We start from the raw sequence: 25,147 nt of genomic DNA, 5'->3' as shown, positions 1-25,147 counted from the left end.
TACGATTTTATCGAAGGTCTGGGCTACCTGTTTTACCCACTGGCAGTCGAAACGTTCGGGACTTTCGGAACTCCTTTTGCCGAGCTGATCCGTTTCGTCGGCAGAAAGATCCGTGAAGTTACCGGGGAGCCTCGGTCTACCGCCTTTTTAAGACAACGATTCAGTTTAGCTGTAGTCCGGGGAAATGCAGCAGCTGTTTTTGGTATACTGCCTGCAAGTCCGAAGGCCATGAGTGGCTCTAACGATTTTGGACGGAAACAGTAACAAAGCATTGCAAAAAAATAATATTACTGGCATAATATATCGCAGTAAAGAAATTCGGAACGGGGTCACATATGATTTGAGTACCGAGAGCAACATGTTTAAATTTTCTACCGGTGGACGGACCGTTTGCCGCGCTTTTACGCTGGATTTCTACGCTGACACGCTGGCGTAAGTATTCGGTCACTCGTGCCTATCTGATTTCTCATCGTAGGTTAATACTGAATTTCCGTTATTAGACGACTATCTTCCGATCCAATAGGTCGAAGAATTTTGCAGCTGAGAGAGCGGTCCTCGGCAATATTTCAGTATCTAGTCACTATCTACTACTTATAGTTCTCTTGCCTTGCTCGGTCTGTGCCACCACTGCTGCGTACGCGCCTTGCATGTAAAGTTGTAAACTGCGGTTGCTGATCTACAGTACTCTTACTATTAACTGTTGACGCTACCGACATAGTCGTCAACTGATTTCGTGGGAAATTAGTCATACTTGTACTGTAAGATACGAATTCGTAATTTACTTCTGATGATGATTCATGAATTACTGTGGCAAGCGAACCGTCACTTTGTAGACTGCAGTTTAACTAAATAAGGATTCCATACCCGAGTAGTTTCTTCTACGTTTAAATTGTACCTGCACTGTACAATGCAAGTACTGTGTCCGCGTTTACACTTTATGGTACATGTGGCTTGTATGGCGGCTGTCGCCTAATAAAACTAACTACTAAGGATTTGGGATCAGCCAAAGGCCCAAATATGTATGAGCCGTATAATTAGCACCGCATGTTTTCCTGGTAGCAGTAGGCCTGCTGCCGGCGATTATCGATTAAACATACGTCGCTATTCAGAACGAATAATGATTCTTATCGTACACAACAGTCATCATTTACAATTTACAAAAAAAACAGCTTCGCCTCCGCCTTTGCATTTCGTGTGGTTTACAGCTGGTTCCGATTATTTATTAGCTTGGCATTAATGTGTATTTTACGTTAAGCGTAATCTGGTAAAGCGCTAAGGCGTAAGTCTTATTTTTATTAGGAAACCCTAATCATCTTCTAGTACGCGGACGCATTTCATTTGCCTCTACACATGCCTTTATTAAGTTGTCGAAGCAAAAATAACCCGAAATCATACTGTCTGTCAGGTATCAAATTTCGCAGTTCACAGTACGCATGCACTGGATAGTATCCAGTGGATACTGGTGGTAATTCGGTCACTTACCCAGCGAGCTCTGTTCACTGGACAGCAGTAGTAATTTGGTCGCTCCGTAATCTAACGGGCTCTGCTCACTGAGCAAGTGCTGTCCTGTAACCAGGGCCCAGTAGGCACTAGGCAGTAGGCGAGTGATGGCCGAATTACCACTACTGTCCAGTGGGTAGTTTGGTCACTTACTTACCCAGCGGGCTCTGCGCTCTAAGCAGTAGGGGTGGACGTTTGCTGGCTTTCTGACATAGCGGCTCAGTTCTTATGTGGCTGTCCTTTGCACTGGACAGCTGCAACGGCCGTTTTGTCATTTTGCCGCTGTTGGATTGCTGCACTTGACAAAGATGGTGGTACTTTGGTTACTGAGCCACTAGGGCAAGTTTGAATTCTCGCTTTTTTATTCGGATGCAATTTAAAATCCATTCGTCAACACTTTTGTTCACTTGACACTGGTACTGTACAGCACAGGACGTCTGTTTACTGGTCGTTGTAATTGTTAGCATTTTGTTTGCTAGATGTTTATTTTTCTGCATAAAATACTTTTTCTTCTTCAAAGTATCCAGGCCTGCACTGAACACTTATTGTCAAGTAGCAGAACCGCCTATTCCTGGGGAATGAAACCGTCACCACTATCCAGTCGTCAGAGCTATCGATTACATGAAATTCATCGCGTGTGACACCGTATACAGGTCGAAGTCAAATAATTTCATATAATCATTATAAATCTTGCAGTGTTATCAGTATTGTTCGACATTTTGCGATTTTTCATGCAAAACGACGAGACTTCGATGTTCTGTGCCCAGTATTCCCTTATCGTCGAGAAATATATTAATTGGCCAATGAGCAATAACTGCAACTTATGTTATAAAAAGTGAACTTTAGTTATTAAACGTTATGCACTAATTTGTAAGCTTGCGTTTAGACCGTTCGATAACATTCGAAAACACCATGTCAAGGCGAAACTTTTTCTAGTACACATACATTATTATACCTACCATTGAGCTAACACTTTAATGTCCACAGAGTAGACATTTCCGAGCAAAGGTTTTCTTTTAATGTGACCTTGAAGCACGGTTGAATCGGTTACGGCATCATGCCGGTGCGATTTTGGTAGGGCGAATCCGAAAACAAAAATCTTTTAAGCTAGTTCTGGACCACGGTTGGTGCAAGTTTCGTTAGCGACGCGTTGGTTAGCGAAATCTCGAAACTATGAGGAGGCCGCGCTGACTATGATCTTTTTCTTAATAGTGCCGAAGCTCGATCAATAGAAACGGCGCGATTCTACTGTAATTTATATTAACTAAAGTGCTACAAAGCGTACATATCTAGACACAAGAAAAACTGTTCGATAAGCCAAAAGCAGCTACAATCGGCAGCGGCATAATCACATGTACAACTTCAGCTTTTTTGTAAATCGGAGTTCGAATAGTTGCCGACCAAGAATTGATTGTATCAAACAAACCTTGAAGCGCGAAACTGAACGATGACCCGCACAACAAAACAGGATTTTGTACCCGTACAGAAATATGATTTCCCGTTCTTCCTTTAAAACCTGTCAGGTTTGAGCACAAACTACATTAACACATTAATTTAATCCGAAGCACTGTACTTGAACGAAAAAGAATACACAGTAACGCAATCGTAAACTTTAATGCTCAAAATCTGCTGCAGTTTGAACTGCGTAATTGGAATTTCGAGAATTTTTGATGCCAGAAATATTACGGCATACGGGAGTGTGCGCTATGATCCCTCGTTTAATTTGGCAGCTGGGTGTTATTCAGCTTGGCAATAACATCCAGTTTGGCAGCTTGGCAATAACATCCAGTCTCGTCTTTTGCTCGATCCACTCGTGGACGGTCTCGTGTGGGCGGAAGTAGCATTGAATTTCTCCCATATCCGCCAGGCTGACTGCCGAGATTATGACAGTATCCCTGAGAAACCACCCGGCTCTGTTCGGGGGCTTCGCAAAGTCGTACTTGACTTCCCGCGACCATCCCGTGGTGTTTGCCGTGGTGAGGATGAGGGATTTGTATGGAGCATCGGAAGGGCCGTAGACGATACGCTCGTTATGTCCCCACATGATATAATTGCGCAGACGGACATACACGTCGTCCGCGACGGGCAACCGCACACTGCACGACACACTGACCCGCTGACCCTCGGTGGCTGTCAGGGAGGGCGGGTCGGTCATTGTGAAGACGTCACGGCGGCGCGTTATCTTCGGCAGCAGCATGAAGCGCCGTAGGACGCGAAGGTTGCTTGACTGTCCGGTGGGGGCGGCCAGACACTCCACGGTCCCGGTGGACCGGACGCTAACGTCCAGAATATTGACACGCAAGATGGACGATCCATATTCGCGGCGAAATTCGTACAGCTGCCCGGAGTTGTCGTTTACCGGTTTGTGTCCTCTGTAGATCGTTCGATTCTGGTGGCGCCACGCCACACTGTTGCCGTCGATGCCGGGGGGCATTCTGCACTGGAAGGTGGCATAACCTCCAATACGCGGCCGGTACACCAGGCTGTCCATAGCAGCATCGCTCGGTGCAGTAAGGGCCGTAAGGGTAATACGGTCACCGTGCCGGTGATGTCGCTTCGCCTCGGCCACAATGTCATCCACTGCACCAAATGAGCCGGATTAATTGGGAATCAACAATTCATTTAGAATTGCTTGTACGAGAAGTATTTGTGAATATGGATTGAAGTTCAAGCATAAAATAATTCAGAAAGCTATTCGGAAGTAAATTTGGAGAAATGATAAATTAATAGCATTAATAATGAACTGTACATGATAAATAAAATAAAAACCCTAGCGGGGCGTCCCCCCCGTGGGGACTGTTCCGAAGGACGGGTTTTATTACATAATAACTGCAAAAAACTTCTGTTGTGGAGTTTACTGGGAAGATTGCCTGAGTCATGAGTGCAAGCTGGACGGCTATTTTAGCGAAATAGTCTGCGGCAAGTGCAAGTGACGGTGACTGTGCAACCACCTCGCGTACGCGCATACGTGTAGTCTCGACTTTGGGTACCTGATTCCGACTGCCACTATCTCCAAAACTTGCAGCATCAGTTTTTCGTTGTCACTTTAACGAACCTTCCCAGTTAATGTTTCAGAATAGAGAATAAAATTTTAGAATTTTTTGATATTTTGAAAGTAGGTTTTATGGAGAACCAAGAAGTTAGTTTTGTTTTGGTTTCTCGTAGACTTAGCATAGGTCCGTGCTTGCACCCTATGCTATGTCTACGAAATACTTTCTTGGTTCTCACAAAAACACTTATCAGAGATCAAAAGCGTCAAATTTTTCTTTCTATCTTCTGAGATGTTGGTTAGGAAGTTTTATGGAAAGGTAAACGAAAACTAGTGCTTGAAACTTTGGATTAACTGACGATGACATTCAGTGCGTTCTTTCACTGTTCACATACATGCTCCACCTCTGCCTCTGCATCTCTGCCCATCCTGAGTTACAGCATTTCTGTCTCTCTTGAGTTTACAGTAAATTTCTCTCTATTTTCAGTAAACGTTCTGTCTGTCCTCAGTTACAACCTTACAAGTTACAATATCACACGACATGGATCCATACCTACAGGTATATATATATATATATATATATATATATATATATATAAACCTGTGAACGTATGCAGCGCTACGTCCTTCGGAAAATAATAATAAAATAAAAACTTTGACAATTTATCTGTTAGTTAAAAAATGTTTGAAATTGTCATAAAGATGCGATATGTGGATAAACAAAATGGTCGTTGACAAGATGGGCTGAATCCATCCAGTGTCTGATCAGCAGCTCGTAAGTTTCGTTTCTACGATGCCAAAGTTTAATTAAACCGATCATATTCTACGGTTTCAGTTCTTAATAAATTATTTTTAAATCATGAGCGGAGCGGTGGATTTAGAAGACCCACAGAAAAGATTCCAATTTCCCTATGTATTTCGTAATAATCAAAATTTGCTATTATTCAGTCGCGTAGATCGTTGTATGTATGTTACGTTAACATTTCTGGTTGAGAAATTGTTTCCTGTTTTTTCGCTTTTAAAAAATGAGACTTTCTACACGCTGTAGTAGCCGTGTTAGCCTTAGAAAGGGGAAACTTGATAAAATCCCCAAATAGGGCTTTCAAAAACGAATTCCTTATTAGAGCTTAAGAAATCATCCTGATAAAAGGCGTCTCCGCAATGGAAATTTATTACAAGCATTTGTCATGTAAATGGACATGCCGTGTTGCAGCCGGCCGTGGAGGAAAAATTGTAACAACAATACTCACAAAATTTGAGATAAAAATTATCATAAAAAACTAGTATTTTTTCGAAATTTCACCCACCATGACTGCATAGCTCATCTGGCGCAAGTGCCATGTCAGCAAATTTCTTTCTTTTTAGAAAAGAAGTGTTTTTAAAAAAGAACAGGTGAAATGTTCAAATATTCTTACGCGGGAAAGAAATTTTGCGGGATACAGGGCTTTGTGAGCTTTCACACAAATAATTTTTTCAAAACGAGTATTGTTGTACCCGGTCGCCAAAAAAATTATCTTTCTGTCTTCCGATGAACTTAAGCCGTTTGCGGTGCGATGTGTGGATCACGTAAAACAAACGATAAGAGCAGACAAATTACAAAATGATTAAGGAAATAATTTGAGAGCATGACCAACAGTTCGAAACTTTAGCCCATAATTTGAGAAGTTCATGATAATTTACGAAGTAAAATAAAAATTAATTAACAAGAATTTGAAGGTTATTGGAAAGGACGTTGGTGGTAACTGGATAGCTGGGTCGGGCATTATTTTAACATAACGTCGGAAAATTAAGGCCAGTGCCAAAACGCCGGCAGAATTTCCTGCCGGCCGAATTTTTGTGTGGTCAAAACGCCGGCCGAATTTCCTGCCGGCAGAATTTTTGTGGGGTCAAAACGCCGGCCGAATTTCTTGTGGTCAAAACGCCGGCAGAATTTTTCAACATTTTCAACTTCAAGTAGTTGTAATAAAAATACTGAAAAATATTACCTGGCTCGAGGTATACTTGCCGCGGTGTATAACAAAGATTTGGGCACTTTAACACTTACATTTACATAAGGACCGTTATCGGCACGCTTTTAGTGCTGTTGCATAGACAGCGTGCATAGAAACTCTCGGAAGAGAATGAAAAAGCCGCGCAAAAGAGACGGACAAGTTGTTCAACAATGCCACAGCGGCAGTAACACCGAAGTGTGATCTAGTCTGATTCCTTTCGAAACCGCAGTTCACAGCACAATTTGCAAATCATCTCGATGGCGGCCGCAGTCGCAAAATTTCGCGCTAAAATTTAATGGGCGACGTCGGGCGTAACGTTGATTTTACACCATTTATGTTTTTTTGTTTTACTTGTTGTTTTGTTAGTTTTTCCGGCTTATGATTAGGTGATTGGCTTTTGAAGGCGCAGTGGATACTCCTTTAATTTTGCTTATTTGTCGGACGATGGAAGCTCTTCCGAAACGAATAAAGTACATAATGTGTCAACCCTTTACTTTTTGCGAGGATCGCTTTAAGTTGGTTTTCTACCTATTTTTAACACCTTGTTTATCTGCTTTGCGCGGCTTCTTCATTCTCTTTTGCGAGTTTTTAGGCACGCTGTCAAAGGAACACTAAAATCGTGCCAATGAAGATACTTGTGTAATTGTATAAGTGCAGAGTCCCAAACCTTTGTTATACACCGCGTGGCAAGTATGCCTCGAGGCAGGTAGCATTTTTTAGTATTTTTACTTACAGTTGAGAATGTTGAAAAATTGTGCCAGCGTTTTGACCACAAGAAATTCGGTTGGTGTTTTGACCCCACAAAATTCTGCCGGCAGGAAATTCGGCCGGCATTTTGACCACACAAAAATTCGGTCGGCAGGAAATTCTGCCGGCGTTTTGACATTGGCCAAAATTAATGAATGAGTGAAACATGGGCAACACGAATTCTTTGAATAACACAGAAGTTAACTGAAAACCTAACCAGGGCAGCGTCACCGGCCCCCCTCTCAGGAAAATTTCATATTATGCAGGATGACAGAGCAACGTGCACTGGGGTATGCTTGAAAAATTAGTTTCATCGGCCATGGTCAGGAGGGCGTGGCCAAACAAAATTTAAAAGTTAAAAATTTACTATCTTATTAGCCTATGACCAAATGCATTGCTTCGTACTTTAAGCCCATTTACGATTTAATACAAACAACTTCATGTTTTAGCGTACGAGCTTACGTGTGCTGAATATTCTCGTTTCCGAAACGAACGGGCTGGTAGATGTTAGTTAATTATTTTTATTTGTAGATACTTTGTAGGTAGATACGTTTAGCGGTTTTCGTGCTAGCAGTATGTGTTAAAAACTGATAGCGCGAAACGAAATGGAAGTACGTATTGACACCTGCTGATCTAGCTCTTACAAAATATTGTTAATTACCACCTACAGGCCAGCTTCATAAACAAAAACATAGGCCCCGTACGATAGCGGTTAGGACACACATAGGCCTCGTACGATAGCGTATGAAGTGGCCGTATTAAAGCTTATACAGACCCTATTAAAGTTTTTTTTGTGTTTTTTCAATGATACGTTTTGACCTTAAATCGTTACGTTTTTATCCTGTAAGACACAAATTTGTCCGCTCAACGACAACTTTATCTTTTCGGACATCTTTTGTACTGGTGCAAAAATGTACTTTTTAACGATGGAATGTGTGTTTCGTATATCAGGTCACTGCCAATAATTACTGCGAATTAATTAGAATATATGTTTATATTTATCGGATGCTGTATACGTAGCGAATCATGTTATTTTACACAATTTTGGACGTTGCAACGGTATCAGCGCAAATATAATTGGCTCGAATTTTGTTAATCAAGAGCAATAATGAAACAACTGACAAATAATAACCTAAACGGAAACAAAATTAACGCTGCATACTGAACACAAGTACACTGTTAAAGAAAAATAATTCACCCTTCCAAAACAAGAACACAACCGCTCCACTGCAATGCGAAAATAAAACCACGCAGCACATTATGATATATGAAATTAAACTAAATGAAATGTCGCAGTCGGCTGTATCTTGTAAAAAACACTTGTCCAAAACTCGAAAGTCTAAAACCTTAAGAAAACAGCCTCTCCATTTCCGCAAAAGTGCGAATACGGTCGCTATAGCTTTTCCGCAGCTTTCCCTGGATCTTTTCCACGTCCAAGGTCTCAGTCCATCGGGATGCCGGGTCCTTTTTGATCATTCGTCGCTGATGTAATTTAACGTGATCTATAAAAAGCGGTACACGGTTAATTAAACAGAATTTCCAGTTTGATAAATGCGAAATCAGCCAAATTTTTACACTCGTTACAATATGAAGTGGTGTACGTTGACAAGTTTTTTATTATGATTTATGTATATTTGTGTAGGCTTTATACTTACTCCAGAATGCGAGCCAGTTGTTTTTTCCCAGCACCTTAGCCAGACCAACACCCTTCTGCTTGTGATTGTACGCAATGGCAAGGTTCTCATGGTCCATAATGGCCTTCATTAAAGATTTGGCATATTTGGAAGCGCGCGTAATCTTGGGATCCAATTTCAGCTCGTTCAGCTTGTCCACACTGATAAAGATGTCGCCGGCTTCATCGAGCTTTACACAACCGTTTTTCTGCGCCTCCTGCTCGGCCATTATGAAAGTAAAGGGAACGCTCTTGATAACTGCAAAAGAATAAACAGATAAATCTATGGAAGTAATCCAGTGCATGGGACAAGTCTAAGCCATCTGTTCAATATAAATAACTTTTATACGAAAGCGTTTTAAAGGAAAACGTTCGGCATGAAACGCCCTACGGTGCTATCGCAGATTGAAGGTTTTGACCTTGTCGAAGGATTTGTGTTGGATATAATGCACCAGTTCGATGAAGGCGTTACCAAGTACTTACTGGGACAGTTATGTGAACAGGACTCTGTCTTACGGCTTCCCAAATCAAAAATTCAACAAATTAACGAGCAATGGATGTCTGTTGTGATTCCTGTCATCACAACCGACCACCACGAGATATTCTTGAGTATAAAAGGATGAAAGCGCATGAGTTAAGATTTTTTATGCAGCATGCCGCGCCATTTGTGTTAAGAAACATCTTACCGGAAAACGTTTACAAAGTTTTTTGCCATGCTTCGCGTGTTATTTGGCTGTGCACGAAAGAATCTATCACGAGAACTGATATCAACGAACTTCGAACTCAGTGCCATGATTTCTTAAAGTCATTTCAACATTACTTTGGAATTGGCGAGATGAAATATTCTGTCCACTTGATGCAGCATATTCCATACGCGGTTGAACTGTTTGGACCGCTACATATACTATCGTGCTACGGACCGGAACACAATATTGGCAAGATTTCTCGACGCGTCCTCGCAATGAATAACACCGCTAAGCATATCATGAACAACTTTAATATGTTAACCACCTGCGCTCTCAAATTAAATGAAGCACGGAATAACAGCACAGCCATTAGTGCGACGCATCATGCGGTTTCCGCCGTACTCGGACTGTCAAGGTTAAACCATTTATCATATTTTCTCATGTTATGAAATCGCTGATTAAATTTTTGGCTGATCCAACTTCATATTTATAATTTTTATGACTGCATTTCAGGCTAAAAGTCGTAATGTAATATTCTACTTCCTAATCTACAACGAGAATGTCTTGGATGTTTTAGAGAAGCCGAATTTTTGCCGGAAGCTGGAGTATCCGGCGCCCGCTGCACATTTATCGGCAAGGCCACTCCCCTGCCAGTTCATCATACGGTTTATCGCCTACTGCAAGAGCGTTTACATCGCTCAGCGCCGCAAATGTTTACATTCCAACGTTGTAAAGTGGAGAATGGTATTTTTGTCCGAACAAGAGAAAGAAACGAAGGTTATTTGCGGAACGAGTGCATAGTGTGTACGGACGATGGAATTGTTATCGCAGTGGATCACGTGATTGCTGTTGTAGACGACCGCTGCGTGATCATAACCGATTCATTCGTATCCGGTCATTTGTTATTACGTAATGATAATTGCGGTCCTGTAGCCGGCACACGGGAAGCGAAAATTGACCACATTTTCCCAGCCACGTTGGATGAACAATCAGATCTAGTGCTTTTCGAGACGAAGTCCATAAGTAAACAGATGGTATTGCTACGGCCACCTAAAGATGGAATGTACATAGTTAGCCCGCCGTCAAATCAGTTTAGGTTATCGTGATTAGAATATGCGCAATCTGAAATTTAGAAATTAATACAGTACATCGTCTGCTATATCAAGCGCGCTTAACGGCAATGTTTTGTTATCTTCGTTACTTACGCTAATTATTTTTCTGCTCAAGAATTGCCGATATCCGACATAATTTTCTTGTGGGGAACTTTTTTTGTGTGCTGACGATGAATTTGTCGTTAAAACACAAATGTTTAATCTGATCCAGATAAAGAAGTACTGTGTGCACGTTAGCATGTCCGCATGGAACGTGACTTTCGTGAAACGTTATGCAAAAGTATCTACCGCATCAGTTTTTTCGTGCCTCACTCAGCCAGAACGCATAAGTATGTCTGATAACACAGAAACTATTAATAGGGAGATGTACATAAGTATTAAAGTACAAGGCATGCATTGGCTACAGCATAGGAAATCTTTGATTTTCAGATTCTATTTAGCCACGCCTTATTGACCATGGCAGATGAAATTATTTGCCCTCTCATCCTGCAAAAAAATTAGATTGTTCTGAGAGGGGGCCGGTGACGCTGCCCTGGTAAGTAGAGAAAATCAGGAAGGTAATCTGATGGCTTCGAGGATTCTTTGCAAGATTTCAAAAAACTTAAACAATCAAACAAATTTTTAAAAAAAATAGCTTATGGGACTAATATGAACATATTAAATATTATTAAACTGAAAGTTTGGAAAACAGGCTAAGAAACCTGATTGCTTGGAAATTTTGAGATCGTTTTCGAAACAACATGGAAAATAACTTCAAAATAACTGAAATTAAATGGGAGAAAATTTGCAGTTTCATTATTTTGATATTTTCACGAATGCGGAAGACAGCTTGAAATTAATTCCAACATCGGGAACTAATTTGGAAATAGATGAAAAAAAGTCTGGATCCTTTAAAAATTTGGGAGGAAATGAATTCTGGAGCTGCGTAAAATTTTCCCACATAAGCTGGTAGCACAGATAGGTCAAACTGGCCTCGTAGACATTGTGCGATAGCGGTATACGTGTAATGCGGTGCATTGTTCATAGGCTACAGCGCATTGTAGAATTAACTTTAAATCACTTTTCTGGCCGCGCCCATTGGCCATGGCTCACTAAATCAGTTTTTTAAGCATCCTACAGAGTACATATTCGTTCTACCATTCTGCAGAAAACGAAATTTTTCTCAAAGGATAGCATGAAATGTTGCCTGGTTACTGGTTAGCTCATATTCTCGTACAAATCACAAAGCTAAAATTGCGTTCCCGTTTGGTTATAGAGTGACTTACAGGTGCCTGGATGATTTGCCGGTGGACATCCTGTACATAACTGCAGCACTAACAGCAAAACACAGCGTACTGCAGCACAAATTGCGTAAGCACAGGTTTAACGTGCGCAGACATAATGCAAAAATTATTTGAACATATATGACCGCTAAACATAACTTAACCAATTTCCAGGAATCCCAGTTCAGAAAATATTGTGTGTTGGCGTAGCCAGTAAATGGCGTAGCGAAGTAATGCCGAAAACAGCCAGATGGAGTGACGGCAGATAGAACATTACTGCAGGTTTCAATGCGCCAACACAGTGTATACACGACCGGTCGTGTGGTCAGCGTTAGAAAAGAATAATAATTAATTTTTTTCTACCCGCTAATCGAAGATCGGGGCACGTTCACGCACACATTTTGCTCGCTTTCGGCGTGTGTAACGCTAATGGACAGTGGACCCAGAAACGGCGTCGTCCATAGAAAGGCATTGCTTCGTCTACATACGTATCGGTAATAACAGCAGTGGAGCATACGATATTTCGCGCATTGGTGGTAACTGGATGGAGTAAAGACATAATCGGAAAGAGCCTTCACAAAGCACACAACTGATAAGAATTGTCACACTGTTATTGAAAAGCTCTATAGCTTGCCGGCATACGTTATTGGCGGCACAATTATCGGCCCGCTTCAGCAGCTGGGCGGAATGCATGCAGTACGCGCAGTTTTTTGTTGAATTAATGTTTTATGCCGCGCGTTTCCATTATAAGCACCGTGACAGTTGTTGTGATATTATCGAAATAAATTACTAATGTCGACTGCTTTACTGTGGACTCAGCGAAGTATGACAACAGGATTAAAAACCAGAAAAGCAGCGGAGATTATTACAGTAAGAAAAAAGGCAAGAAAAGGGGCGGCCGGGAATTGGAGCCGGGACGTCCTCTACCCGAAACAGGGATCATCCCGCATCTTCGCACACGCTGGACTTTACCACTACTTTTCCAATTATCACCTTTATTTTTGTAAAAACTACGCGGGAAATAGCCATAATAAAATTAATTAATTTATTATGGTTATTAATTTATTTTTTTTATTTTTATTATTTAAAATTAATTAATTTTATTTTATTAAATAATTTTTTTAATTTTTTTTTATCTTTACTAGACTGAACAGCCAATACATAGAAATTATCGCACGCAATGGACGGCATTCCTCGTACACAGATTTCTCCGTTGTACAAGCCGGGTGATTTATTTCCTGCGTTAAATTACAGCCAAAGATATACTTCTATAGGGGGAATCTAACTGCTGAGGCCATCACTCCCTGTACTTGTTGCCGTCACCCGGCTGAAGTGTGACGTTACGGCAATACACACGGCTAAATCAGGCGCGGTACATAAGCACCATGTTTAGCCACAGGGAGTGCTGGCCTCAGCAGTTGAATTCCCCTTATAGATTCATAGACTGCACTAAGCTCCGTACCACGGCCCGCCATGTTACGTGCACTCTTTGTTTGCCACGGCTGGTGCTTTTCACATGTATTTGACATGCATCCGCCAAGGCAATTGCGCGTAACGCGTAAATATCGGTATCGTATCAACGTACGAGTATGTACCGGCTACCGCATAACCAAAGAATTCTCAATGGAATTTATTTATCATAATGTTTATTTGTTAATCGTAAAATAAAATTAGCGACTACAATAACTGTATTGTAGTAACTGTTTATTAAGAGACAGTTATGCTGGTATCATGTACACTGCACATTTTCAGTGAGTTTCAGTGATTTTTCAGTGGTTACCAATTTGACTAGTTAAAATAGAGACAGCATCGCGGCTGAATATGTACACGTACTAGTTACGTACTACCATCTTTAAGCAAGAAATTAATTCCCCAAAAGTGATTTTTTTTCTGTTGGATTACCAATCGGAAATGGAGACCTGTGCGGGGCATGTCTAACTGCTTAGGGGGGGTATAATATTTATATGATTAATGGCAGCAGCATTACCTGCAGCATACCGCCTGCATCCAGACCGACCGGCAGACGCTGATAATCCACACCAACGCCTCCGAGCTGACGGTCACCGGCACAGTATCTGAACCCTGACGCTGCACATGACTTGGCCGGAACACACAAAAGCCAAGCTGGAATTCTTGACGCAGTCTGGAACTACCTAATGGTGCTTCTACACCCTCCGATCCGGTTTAAGGAAGCCGGCTGCTTCCCGCATTGCCTCAGATGCGGCAACGTTAAATACAGTATGCTTGTCGTTATAAGAAAATTTCTTGTAATTCGATGAGCCCGAGATAGTCGTTCACAATATGTCATAATCATGATAATCGTAATCATAATCATTATACATATGTTATAATATTCATAATACAGTATGTGGTTGTTTTTGTCAACGAAATATATGTATAAAAATATATGTTTATAATTTCCAAACCAAACATAAGCATGGCTGTATGTGTATTAGTTTGCCGTTCATGCGTCCCTTACTTGTCCCATCCTTCTGGTCATATTTAGGAAATTCGTGGGTATGCTGGCCGATGGCCGTCCAGGGTTTACGCGGTCAAAAACTTCCGAGCGACCTGTCAAAATACAAAGCTAAAATTATAAAACCATCGATGCACAAGAGGCCTGTGATACCTTTAACAACCTTTAAGTTTTCTGGACTTGTCTCTCGTCAGTACTGGATTGATGTAATTAATTTTGCAAACTTTCTCGCTATATTTTTTCTACGCCAGTTGTACTGTTTTTCACATCGCACCATTAACAGGAATTTAGAGGACACTTAATCCGCGGCAGCTTCCTTCCAGATGATCTCTTGAAAGAAACCCTCAGTATGGACTGATGTAGTACGTACCTACAGCACAATTTGACGAAACAAATCTTATCGTGATCGTTAAGTGCATTTTAATACATCTACAGTATTTCCGATTTTAGTATTTACATGTAGTTTTAGTTTCTCCTGCGTTTTTGTCTGCCGGTCAAAACAATTTTTTTACCCCCTTTCCTAATGCCCAGTACATAATACACAAACAGGCAAATTTCCCATACACTGGCGGTACACATGGATCGGAATCTACGAAACACAATGCAGAAGTTGTTTGTGGTCTCACCGGCTCTGGCATGATTTCCAGTTACCGGTATCTTGACAGTTGACACTACCTTCCCTCAGCAAAGCACCGGATTCTCCCACAATACAATAACTTGGTACTTAGTTTTTATTTCTCAATATGTACAAGGCGAGCTTCGCTCAACAAATATAATCAAATGAAGAATTTGTCCCAATTAACGTGGGAAGGGACTGTGCACAAGACACTCATAGCATTACCCCGCATAATCTCCAAACTTAAACGTTGAAACAAAAAACTTGGTACTTTGTTTACTCCCATATCAAACGTCCCTTGTCATCGGTACTACGATTCACGAATCCGAACCTTTCAGAAGGCGGCTTAGGCCTTAAACTGTCAGCAAAATTCATCCCGTCAGCCGACAAATCACAACCGTTACTTCGATTTTCTGCGCAAACAGTTGCCGCTGTTTAAGCCTGTGCATTGTGTTTTCCAAGAGATCCGCTGCTTACATCGCAGCAACATGCCGGCTTTCGATGATATGATTTATTTGAATAATATTTTTACCGCTAATTTGCTGTCAGGAAGGGAAGAATGCCGCGTGAATCTGCAGCTGTAGATTTAGTCTTGCAGTATTCCTGTCTTCCGTTAGTACTTCTAAATTGTCTACGGCATATACGTATGTACTTCTAAATTGTCTACGCGCTAATCGCCATTCTCCGTTACCTGTCGCCGGGAATCGCCTCTGGTCCTGATCTGCGGCAACACTTCATCTGACGCTACTGCGGAGTGTACTTACTTGGCCCTGCCGCCCGGGTCATTGCTGCAACAGATCGTCTGTCTACAGTTCGACTTTCTTTTGTGAAAAATCTGACGATTGTACTGCTTCTGTTGTAGGTACGTCTGCGTGGTAAAACAAATGTACTTTAAAAACAGAGCTATAAAAAGGTAAGGGAAATATTCAGATTGCTACTGTAATAAGGTTAGAGTCTCCTGAACTTCCTTGATAAAAACTTTAATGCGGAATGTTTTACTTGCTGCTAGTGCGTTCCACCTGCGCCAAATTTCGGAATCCTTCTCTTGCGCCTTCGGAAGTATTCCTTGTGACAAAATAAACTTGTCCTGCGTCGACCGGCCAACCACCAGCAGATAAACTTATGGTTAGCTTTATGTTTTCACGGACAGACCAGCAATCTCGAATCCGTCGTGTTGTAGTCTAGAAAGTGAGTGCATCAACTCAAGCTCCTCCCCGAGGACTTCAGCATCCCCGGCGGCGAACTGGATCCCACGCCGAAGCTGAAGTGCAACGCCGTCGCCGCCCTAATACAGCGCCATCATCGAGCAGTTCTACGACGACACCGATTCACGACAACTCTGCCGTGAATGGCTGCCGTCGCACGCTGCTGTCTTTTCTCTCTCTTCATTCATGTGTACTGAGAGAATGCATGACCGTTCCGAAAGCATTTTTCTCTCATTGTAGTCTAATATTTTGCCATTTTGAAGATTCTCATTTTTCTGCCATATGCATCATGGTACAATGTCTTTTACATAAAGTGTCTGTTTATTTTTTACATAAAGTGTTTCTACATTTTTACATAAAGTGTTTTTTTTGTAAAGTGTCTCTTACCGAGGTTTGCTTATAATAATTTTGCGTGCCTCAGTATTTGATGAAGTAAAGAAGTGTTGACATGCAACGTCGACTTGGTAGCTTATAATACGAGTAGTGTACATGCCGATAGCCGATGGCCAATTAAATCAAATAATCTATGAATGTATTCATTGAAATTCAATTAAGGCCATAATAAATTAAAAATACACTAAACTAATTGAATTAATTGAATTTAATTGAAACAGCTACGACAGTGACCGACGCACAGAAGAAATTAACTGGAAATTCTATAAATTAAATTATTTGTAACTAATTAGTTGGAAATTAATTTTCAGGAGTGGCTCAACTGGACTGAAAAGATTATTTGAAGATGATCGATGCGCAGCCTCGCAGGATTCTGCGCGGATCCGTTACTGCAGAAACTCTGCGGCTCGCGTTGTGGCTGTTTTCTGCAGGATTATCTTGGCGAGGACAGCACCCAGCCCGTTGGCATCTGGTCCGCATAATCCCCAGCTGTCCCAGCGCAGCGGGGACGACCGATCATTCTGTATGGTGTTAAATTCCATACACAGAAAAAATTACCTTCCGCTCAAAAATTTTAAAAAATACCGTATGTATTATGTATATATAAAGGTCAGGTCTACGCGCGAGAGCTCTCACGCGCGTAGCACTTTGTCTACGCGCAAGAGCTCCTGCGCGTAGTAGTTTGTCTACGCGCGAGAGCTCTCGCCAGTAGTAAAAACCGCACAGAATCAGTTACGCGCGATAGATTTTGTTTTGAACGTATGCTTTGCAACCGCTCTTCAGCGTCGTTGTAATCGACTTGTGGGTTATCTCTTCGTCTTTCCGGTGAGGACGATATTCGCCCCCCTTCTTGCAGATTAATCGGGCGGAGCTGTATGGGAAACTTGCATGGTGCGGATGAGTTTTAGATGTCCGGGCGTTTCCTCCGGGGTTTGCAAAGACCTGATTGGTCAGTTTTCCCCGGTCTTTGACAGCTTTGAAGCTGCTTCGTAGGACATAAAGCGGTCGCCAGTTTTGAGCAGGGTTGAGTCCATTTTAGAGAAGTAAATAGTACACAAACAACCGTTACGAACACCGTTAGGTAGCTTAACTGTGCCGGCTAGTACTGTAATACGAAATTATGCCGGCTTATAAACAGTACCGGTATAATACACAGTTTTACGTCCTAGAAATTATTCGGACAGTTGACCTTGGTTGTTATGGTATTGGTTCTTGCCTGCCGCATTACTGTTTATTCACAAATCGATTATATATTTTTCTAATTTCGCTAACTCGCGCGCGTAGTCATTTGACTTTGCGCGAGAATCTCTCGCGCGTAGTCAAACCTCTACGCGCGCGATACTCTCGCGCGTAGCCATTTCGATATATAAAACAGTTCACGTATTGCAATAAAACGAACGGAAGAATATGAGGTGATAATTCAGAGCTAAAAATGGGCACCGGCCGGTCCCCTTGTTAATTGGTAATATATTTTTGTATTGTACAGTAATCAGATTTGCTTATAATAAAAACTCCCGAAGGTTTTTCTACGTAAGACACATCCGTAAAGGTCACGGTCGTGGCGAAGGCTAACACGTGAATAAATAATTAGTATTATATTATTATTCTCATATTATCGATTTTGTGTCTTATCTTATCTTATCAGCTAGCATGTGATATGTATTCGTGTAGACATGCATAGAATACCGTTTAGATTAATTATATGTTATAACATTTCATCATTTTCATGTTTATATTATTTTATGGTTAATTAATGATTGCATTAATATTACACTGTAAGAAGACGTAAAACGACATCTCTGATAAAACGGGTTTGTTCATCGGTACAATTTATTACTGTTAAAAAGAATGTGGGACGGTGCAGTACATTTTTGCAGCGGTTTCCATACAACCGCGTACAAAATTCAACATACAAATGCACACTACTCCCTAGTCCCTACATTCTGTACTAGTATCTGTACATATTCTTATCATTCTGCTTAAGTTGTTTAAGCGTCAAAACAACGAATGACAGACTTTATTAGCTACATTAACGTTCGCTCATGAAATCCGATTAATAAATCCCACTAATGAACTAACATGAAAACCAACATGAAAATGGAAAAAAATTCCAGTCGAGAAGGTGAAATGAGGAATCCGATAAGAAAAATCGAACCGAGTGTGCTGCAGCTGCATGCTCAAGCCGTGCGACTGTTATATTAACTACTGAACCACACCGACTGCATAATTATTACGTAGTATGTTCATCAGGCGATTTTAACCTACGGTTGCATAAAACGACAAGAAAAAGAGCACCCACGGAGGAGAGTCGGCGCTGGTCGGCTGTGATATCACAGGGCGATAATATGCTGGGCCAGTCGCTGTAACGCCGGCTCGGCGCTGCTCTCCCGGACGTCGGCATGTTGGCCGCGGCGCTCCGGCAGCTGCCCCGGCCGGGCCACCCCCCAGGCGAAACTGACGCCGTGGACGAGGAGGAAGGCCGTGTCGTCGCGGGCCCGCTCCACCGAGCGGAAATACTGCAGCAGGCTGGCCATGACCCGCTCCATGTCGTCCAAGGTCTCGGGTGTATCACTGTGATGGCCCATGACCAACAGGGCCGGAAAGACGCCGGGCCCGCCGGTCAGCCGCCGCTTGATCACCTTCTGCAGCACCAGCAGGGGGCGCGCCCATGCCGGATCCTCGTCACTGACGCCCGTGTCCCACCATTCGGGAATGTAGTAGCCGGCGGTGTCCCGGCGCAGGATACTGCGGATGACATCGCGCCACGCGAAGAACCATTCTTTCGTCAATGCGTTGTCGCTAGATAATTCCAATCCTTGCCGGGCAGCCTTGGTTAGGAGGCCCTGCTCCCTGTAGGGAAAATGTTCGGTTGCTGCTTATTCGTTATAACAGTGATTTCTATTCACGCAGGAGCCAGTCAACACCTAACAGCAAGCCCTACGTTGATAGATGCTAATAAAAAATTCCGGTTTTACACATTAAAAAAAACGAAATTCATTACTATCATATCCGCCTTTTGGTCGCGTATGTTGATGCACTCAAGGCAGCGGCCGCATTTCCTCTAACAACAGCCGGACTCGGCCGTTATTCATCTTAGATTGGCATAAATCAAGTTAATCAACACAAGGTGTTATTTTTATGTACCACTTGCTTATAAAATTTGAGGGAACTGGGTACTCACCCCGTGCGCACGGCCGCCAGCTCTGGGTCGAGGTGTTTCTGAAAACCATTATCAAACCATTGGTCAGTTAATTCCGGACTTCGTTCCCATTGGACGGAATGCCGAAATCCCTACTGACTTACATCTGTCGGCGGGGAATCTGCTGCTTGAAGCGGGGTCGGCCTTCGGGATTTACTGCACAGTAAAAGTCCGACATATATACGACGGTACACAAGAAACTGACTGTGGTGTACTAACGAATTCTCATTACTGATACTGTATTATTAAAGCTACTTATCATTATCACGTACTTTCTACACACTTCACACTGACAGTTCATTAAAATTTGGAACTAAATTTGGAGAAACAGTTTACACCTAAAGAGTACACCATTAGTACGTAACAGCGCTTGAAGTAAATTAATTATTTTATGAACTGCAGAAGTAGAACAGTAAGGAACGTTTTACGGAAGCTGTCGTAGTAATACAGTGTACACTCACTACCAGTAGGAGCTACAAATGTTAGTATTACTAATGCCCGGTAGTCCGCTGCATTCGAAGTCCGCGCTGTTGCCACTGCACACTGCCAACCTGCATCTTGGGCGTGTCCCCAGCCGCCCCTAACAGGAATCTGCAGCAAGAATCATCGTCATGAACAAGAGCCTCAATACCACAAGCAACGCCAGTTACGCCCACCATTGAGTCGGAGTATCGAAACTCGAAGGAATAAATAATTCAGATTGATAAATTGATGTGTTAGGCTGCTACACAGTAAGTACTAATTAACAGTTAGTGCGAAAAATGAAAATTCCCAGTACTGTAATTTCTCATGAGTCCTGCTAAACACTCTCAAGGTCTCACCCACCTTTTTAGTGCTAGTCTCAACATTCCTGCTGCTTAATTATGGATCCACATAATATTATGACGGCACTAACCAGACAGAGCAAAATTTAGAAAAACGAGGGAACGTTTTGCTACTCGTCAAATAGGAAACCGAAAATTACTGCAGACACTGGCAGACTGCCAGAAATAATTTGCTATACACTGTAGATCAGCCTAAATATGCATTCCAGTATCCAACGGCTATGTATAGGAATGGCTAGTGGTCGGCGTCAGAGCCAGTCTATCTTGCAAGCCGTCCTCTGCAACACTTGCAGTCTAGTCGTACTGTAGTCAAGCTGAACAGACAGAGCGATAGAGCACAGAGTTATCTTATAAAAGTAGCTCTGTCTGTTCAGCTTGACTACGGTCTAGTCCAAATCGCCCTGGGGCATCTGATACCCGCCTGCTCCCTGTCAACAGATCACAGGAGGGAAACAGTCGATCAGACCGGACAAACGCATGTGGTCTGAAAACTCTGAATAGCCGTGACTTGCGACTAAGAAAAACATAATAATAACATATAGAAAACGAAAGAAACGGATAGATAGCTATGTGTATATGTATGTACGTATCTCAACCTTTATTGCGTTCGGTTTGACGTTATGCGGCAAAATCTAAGAGTAATTTGCATGGCTAGTGTACTGATATCGTATAAACATATATTATTGTTTATTTGTTTATTGTACGGCAGGCAGGTAACCCATTGAAAGCTAGGATCGAATCTAGCGTGGGAATTTAAACCTGGCTAAATGACAGACAACAGTATGAATTTAGAGCAAAAGCCATTAATACAAGAGAATTACTAAGAAAACGAAGGCAGTCAGGCAATGGTAATATGCTTCAGTGCATTACGAAAAACAGCAAGCGAACTGCTACTAAGAATGTCGTTTCCGGCTTCGGTTAGCCGGTTTCTGATGTTGTTCAGTCTCCACGCCAACGTAGACTTCCCCGTCCTTGTGGCCGCGTCCGCTTCGATGAAGGTCCTGTTTCCGCTTCGAAGATTGTACGGTTTCGATTGTTGCTTTATGACGATCATTTCTGTGAGGTAACGGGGCACTAGGAATTTCTCCGGGTGCAGAATTTTGTAAAGCCATGTTGCTTCTTGGTGTTTCCATCGTTCAGACAGTGGCGTAATCCCGTATTGTTTCATCAGGCTGGTGGCAGATACTTCGGCATAGTTAGCGATAGCTCGAATAGCTTTTCTTTGCGCAACAGCCAGCGGCTCCAGCGTGGACGCAGGCGCACCGCTCCACACAGTGGAGCAACGGTCCAGGTGAGACTGGACGAATGCGTGATAAAGTCCAACGCGTTGGGGCAACGGCAGTCCGCTCTTAACACTGTTTATGAGAGCGATTCCATGGTAAGCACTTTTTTGGACCTTTTTAATTTGGTCAGTCCATTTCAAATGCTCATCAATTATCACTCCCAAGTGTTTGACTGACTTTTCCGGTTCAAGCTTATGCCCGTTCAAATCAACCGACACGATACTCTTATCACGACTGTACGCAGAAGTGACCATTTGCAGTTTCGACTTTTTTTCGTTGACAAACAAACGGTTCAAATGAAGCCACTCGCATATTATTGGGAGCACTGCAGTTATTTTGTCTGCTGCTTCCGACTTCGTGTCTGCTATCGCGTAGCAGATCGTATCATCAGCAAAACTTTCTAACTGCACATCTGGGCAATGAAATTCGATTTTTAGCAGCTCGTTTAAATAAATTATGAAAAGTAAAGGACCAAGAATCGAACCCTGTGGTACACCTGTGAAAACGCGTTCCCATTCTGACCACCGTTCTCCGATACGTACACGCTGCATTCTGCCAGTAAGGTATGAGTGCATCCATGTAAGCGCGTCTTTGCTAAACCCCAACTCACGCAGTTTCGTTAGCAATAATTCATGACACACTGAAGGAAAAGCACTTTTTAAATCGAGAAAGACACAAGCAACACAGCTTTTCTGGAGTCCACAGCCTTCTTCCATGTTTCCGTTACTTTTAAAAGCAACGTTTCACACGAATGACCGTTACGAAAACCAGACTGATTTTGGGACAAAATGTCAAAACGTTTCAAGAATTTGGCGATTTGTAACTGAGCGACTTTTTCAAATACTTTCGACAAATTACATAACAACGATATCGGCCGCAGTTGATCTGCCGATTTTGGTTGAGCGCACTTGGGCAGAGCTATCACATCCGCCTTTTAGAAAATATCTGGAAAGATATTTTTTTTTAAAGCACTGATTAATCAAGTGCGTCATGGGTTCGATCAATAAAGGAAATATTTCGTGCAAGAGTTTATGTGGGATGCCGTTAGGCCCTGCGCATTTTCTCTTGCTCAGTATGCTGGAAAAAGCTTCGGCTACGGTAACAGCAGTTACTTGCTCGAATTCAAACACCGGTGACGTAGGTTCTGTAGGAACAGGAGTAACCGCCGGCGGGTGCCGACTGCCATGTTCGCCCATTTTGGCAAACTCGCGGTTCAAATCATTGGGATCAATATCCGGTACAACGTTCGGTTTGTTTCGGTTCAACATTCGGTTCATTTCCCGCCAAATAACCGCACCATTTTTGGCATTCCGATCGAAATACTGTCTTTTAGCTTCTTTAATTTATCGAATGGCAAAAACTGTATGAATCGGATTAATTTATCATTCATGAAAAACTGTAATCACCTGACGGAAAAATTATTTGTTCCTCTACTCATACAGAACTTTTCTTCAGACCGTTTTCTTCACTTTTTTAAAACGTGTGAAAGCACTTTGTAAATACCGTGACCCTTCAGGCAAAAACGAATGCGTGCGCTTTCTCCTAATCGGTAGTAGGTTAAACCGTTAAAGAATGTGGCGCGGCGGGAACCGTGATTTGGAACTTTGGAGTTTGGCGTAACCCGAACCTGTAGTTCTCGCAGTATCTTTACGCAGGAAATAAATCACTGAGCTTGTACTCCGTATTTTTAATACAAACGCGTCCGCAATGGACATACTATGTAGTTGTCGATATTGTTATATACACAGGTGAACGTCTACAACAACGATCTGGAATGTAATGTACAGTACAGTACTGCACAAGGTGCGGTAGACTAGCGAAAAGGAAAACACTACCGCTGATGGCTCACATAAGAGAAACAAAAAGAAGCCACGGAATATTCGAATTCAGCAGTGAAGGTTAGAGTAATCGCTTGACGTTTATGCTATGGATGAAGGAAGCCATTTTGGTACACGGGCCACACTGCAGTTGCCAGAGACCAGTTCCTTTTCATCGCCAGCGGGACCAGCGGTTGTGATGGTGATGACGCCGATTGCTGCCGCCGTAGTAGCCGTTGTTGTTGAAGCCGGTGTTGTAGTTGGTGGCGAGGCTGGGCGTACCGACGATGAGGGCGTTGGGGTCCAGGACACCCAGGGTGCTGTAACTGCAGCCGGCCAGCGGGAGCGTCGAGCTCTGACCGTTGCAATAGTACGTGTAGCTCATGGCGCAATCCACAAGCATCCACACTGCAAACGTAATGCGCACAAATTATGGTACAGTAAAACCTGGTTGCTAAGTACACCTTCGGTTAAAGCAAAACCGTATGTGTTATCCAGGTGTATGTACTCGTATTACACAGAGTTATGTATATTACAATCTATGGATAATGGGACACGCCGGTTAAACGTTCCGCGTATGTAATTTCCAGGAGTATATATTTACCGGTGTATAAGACAGATTTTACTGTATTCTAAGTCTTCATATTAACAAAATCAATACAATACAATGCAATATTAAAAAATAAAAATTTAATAAGTAATGTTATCACAAACTGACATAAAGTACGGTAATTACTGTAGATTATATGGTACTGCATTCGACCTCGGTACATTAAAACAAAAAAAAAATAATAAAAAAATCGTACAATATAACAATATAAGATAATCGTACAATATATCTTATGCGATAAAATAATTGTACAAAAAATAAGAATAACCTCAATTTTAGCCACAGCAAAATAGAGATTATTATGAAATAAATATATATAATAAAATTATATATATCTAAATATGGTGAATGACAACGATGAAAAAAATTACATGTTTAAAAAATAATATAGAAATTTTATATAAATCATAAGTGTAAATAAACCGAGTGAAATTGTGCTTCACATTGTTGGGCCAGTCGCTATGGCAGCCTACGAGTAGGCAGCCAGCGACAGTCCCGCTTCCGGTGTGCTGACTCACACCGAGTCGCACTCGCTCTCGTACGCCGTATCGGCCTCGACTCTGGCTCGGCTACGCCTTACCACGCCTTCGGCTATACGTCTCGGCCAATCAGCGTTCGTTTGCTCGTGTTGGATCAGCCCAGTGCCGCAGATAGGCATTTTCCATGTTACGGCTCATTCAGCCGATCATTCCAGTTTAGTCATGATTTTGCTCACGCACAGTGCTGTACTTTATTGCTATCACACAATAAAGCCTATTTCCTCAC

General features: G+C 42.2%; 2 protein-coding genes across 3 annotated transcripts in view; both read right to left on the bottom strand.

Annotated features, from left to right (window-relative positions):
- The window catches only part of LOC129588909 (cytochrome P450 2J4-like), a 60,856-nt gene that overhangs the window by 16,440 nt on the left and 19,269 nt on the right, over window positions 1-25,147 (bottom strand). The window lies entirely within an intron of this gene.
- LOC129588862 (uncharacterized) lies at window positions 8,480-9,796 on the bottom strand. 2 transcript variants are annotated; one of them, XM_055483263.1, is made up of 3 exons: window positions 9,720-9,796; window positions 8,883-9,158; window positions 8,480-8,729 (listed from the first exon to the last, which is right to left on the bottom strand). In XM_055483263.1, exons 1-3 carry the CDS (start codon window positions 9,769-9,771, stop codon window positions 8,575-8,577), a joined length of 483 nt encoding a protein of 160 aa, XP_055339238.1. In that variant the 5' UTR covers window positions 9,772-9,796; the 3' UTR covers window positions 8,480-8,574. The 2 variants fall into 2 exon arrangements, with proteins under 2 accessions (XP_055339238.1, XP_055339239.1); XM_055483264.1 differs by lacking the exon at window positions 9,720-9,796 and adding an exon at window positions 9,383-9,489.

Source organism: Paramacrobiotus metropolitanus, unplaced genomic scaffold, assembly GCF_019649055.1.
Source record: "Paramacrobiotus metropolitanus isolate TYO unplaced genomic scaffold, Prichtersi_v1.0 Parri_scaffold0000032, whole genome shotgun sequence".
NCBI classification, from domain to species: Eukaryota; Metazoa; Tardigrada; class Eutardigrada; order Parachela; family Macrobiotidae; genus Paramacrobiotus; species Paramacrobiotus metropolitanus.
The sequence above is the reverse complement of the archived record's forward strand: the minus strand, read 5'-3'. Positions and strand labels throughout refer to the sequence as shown.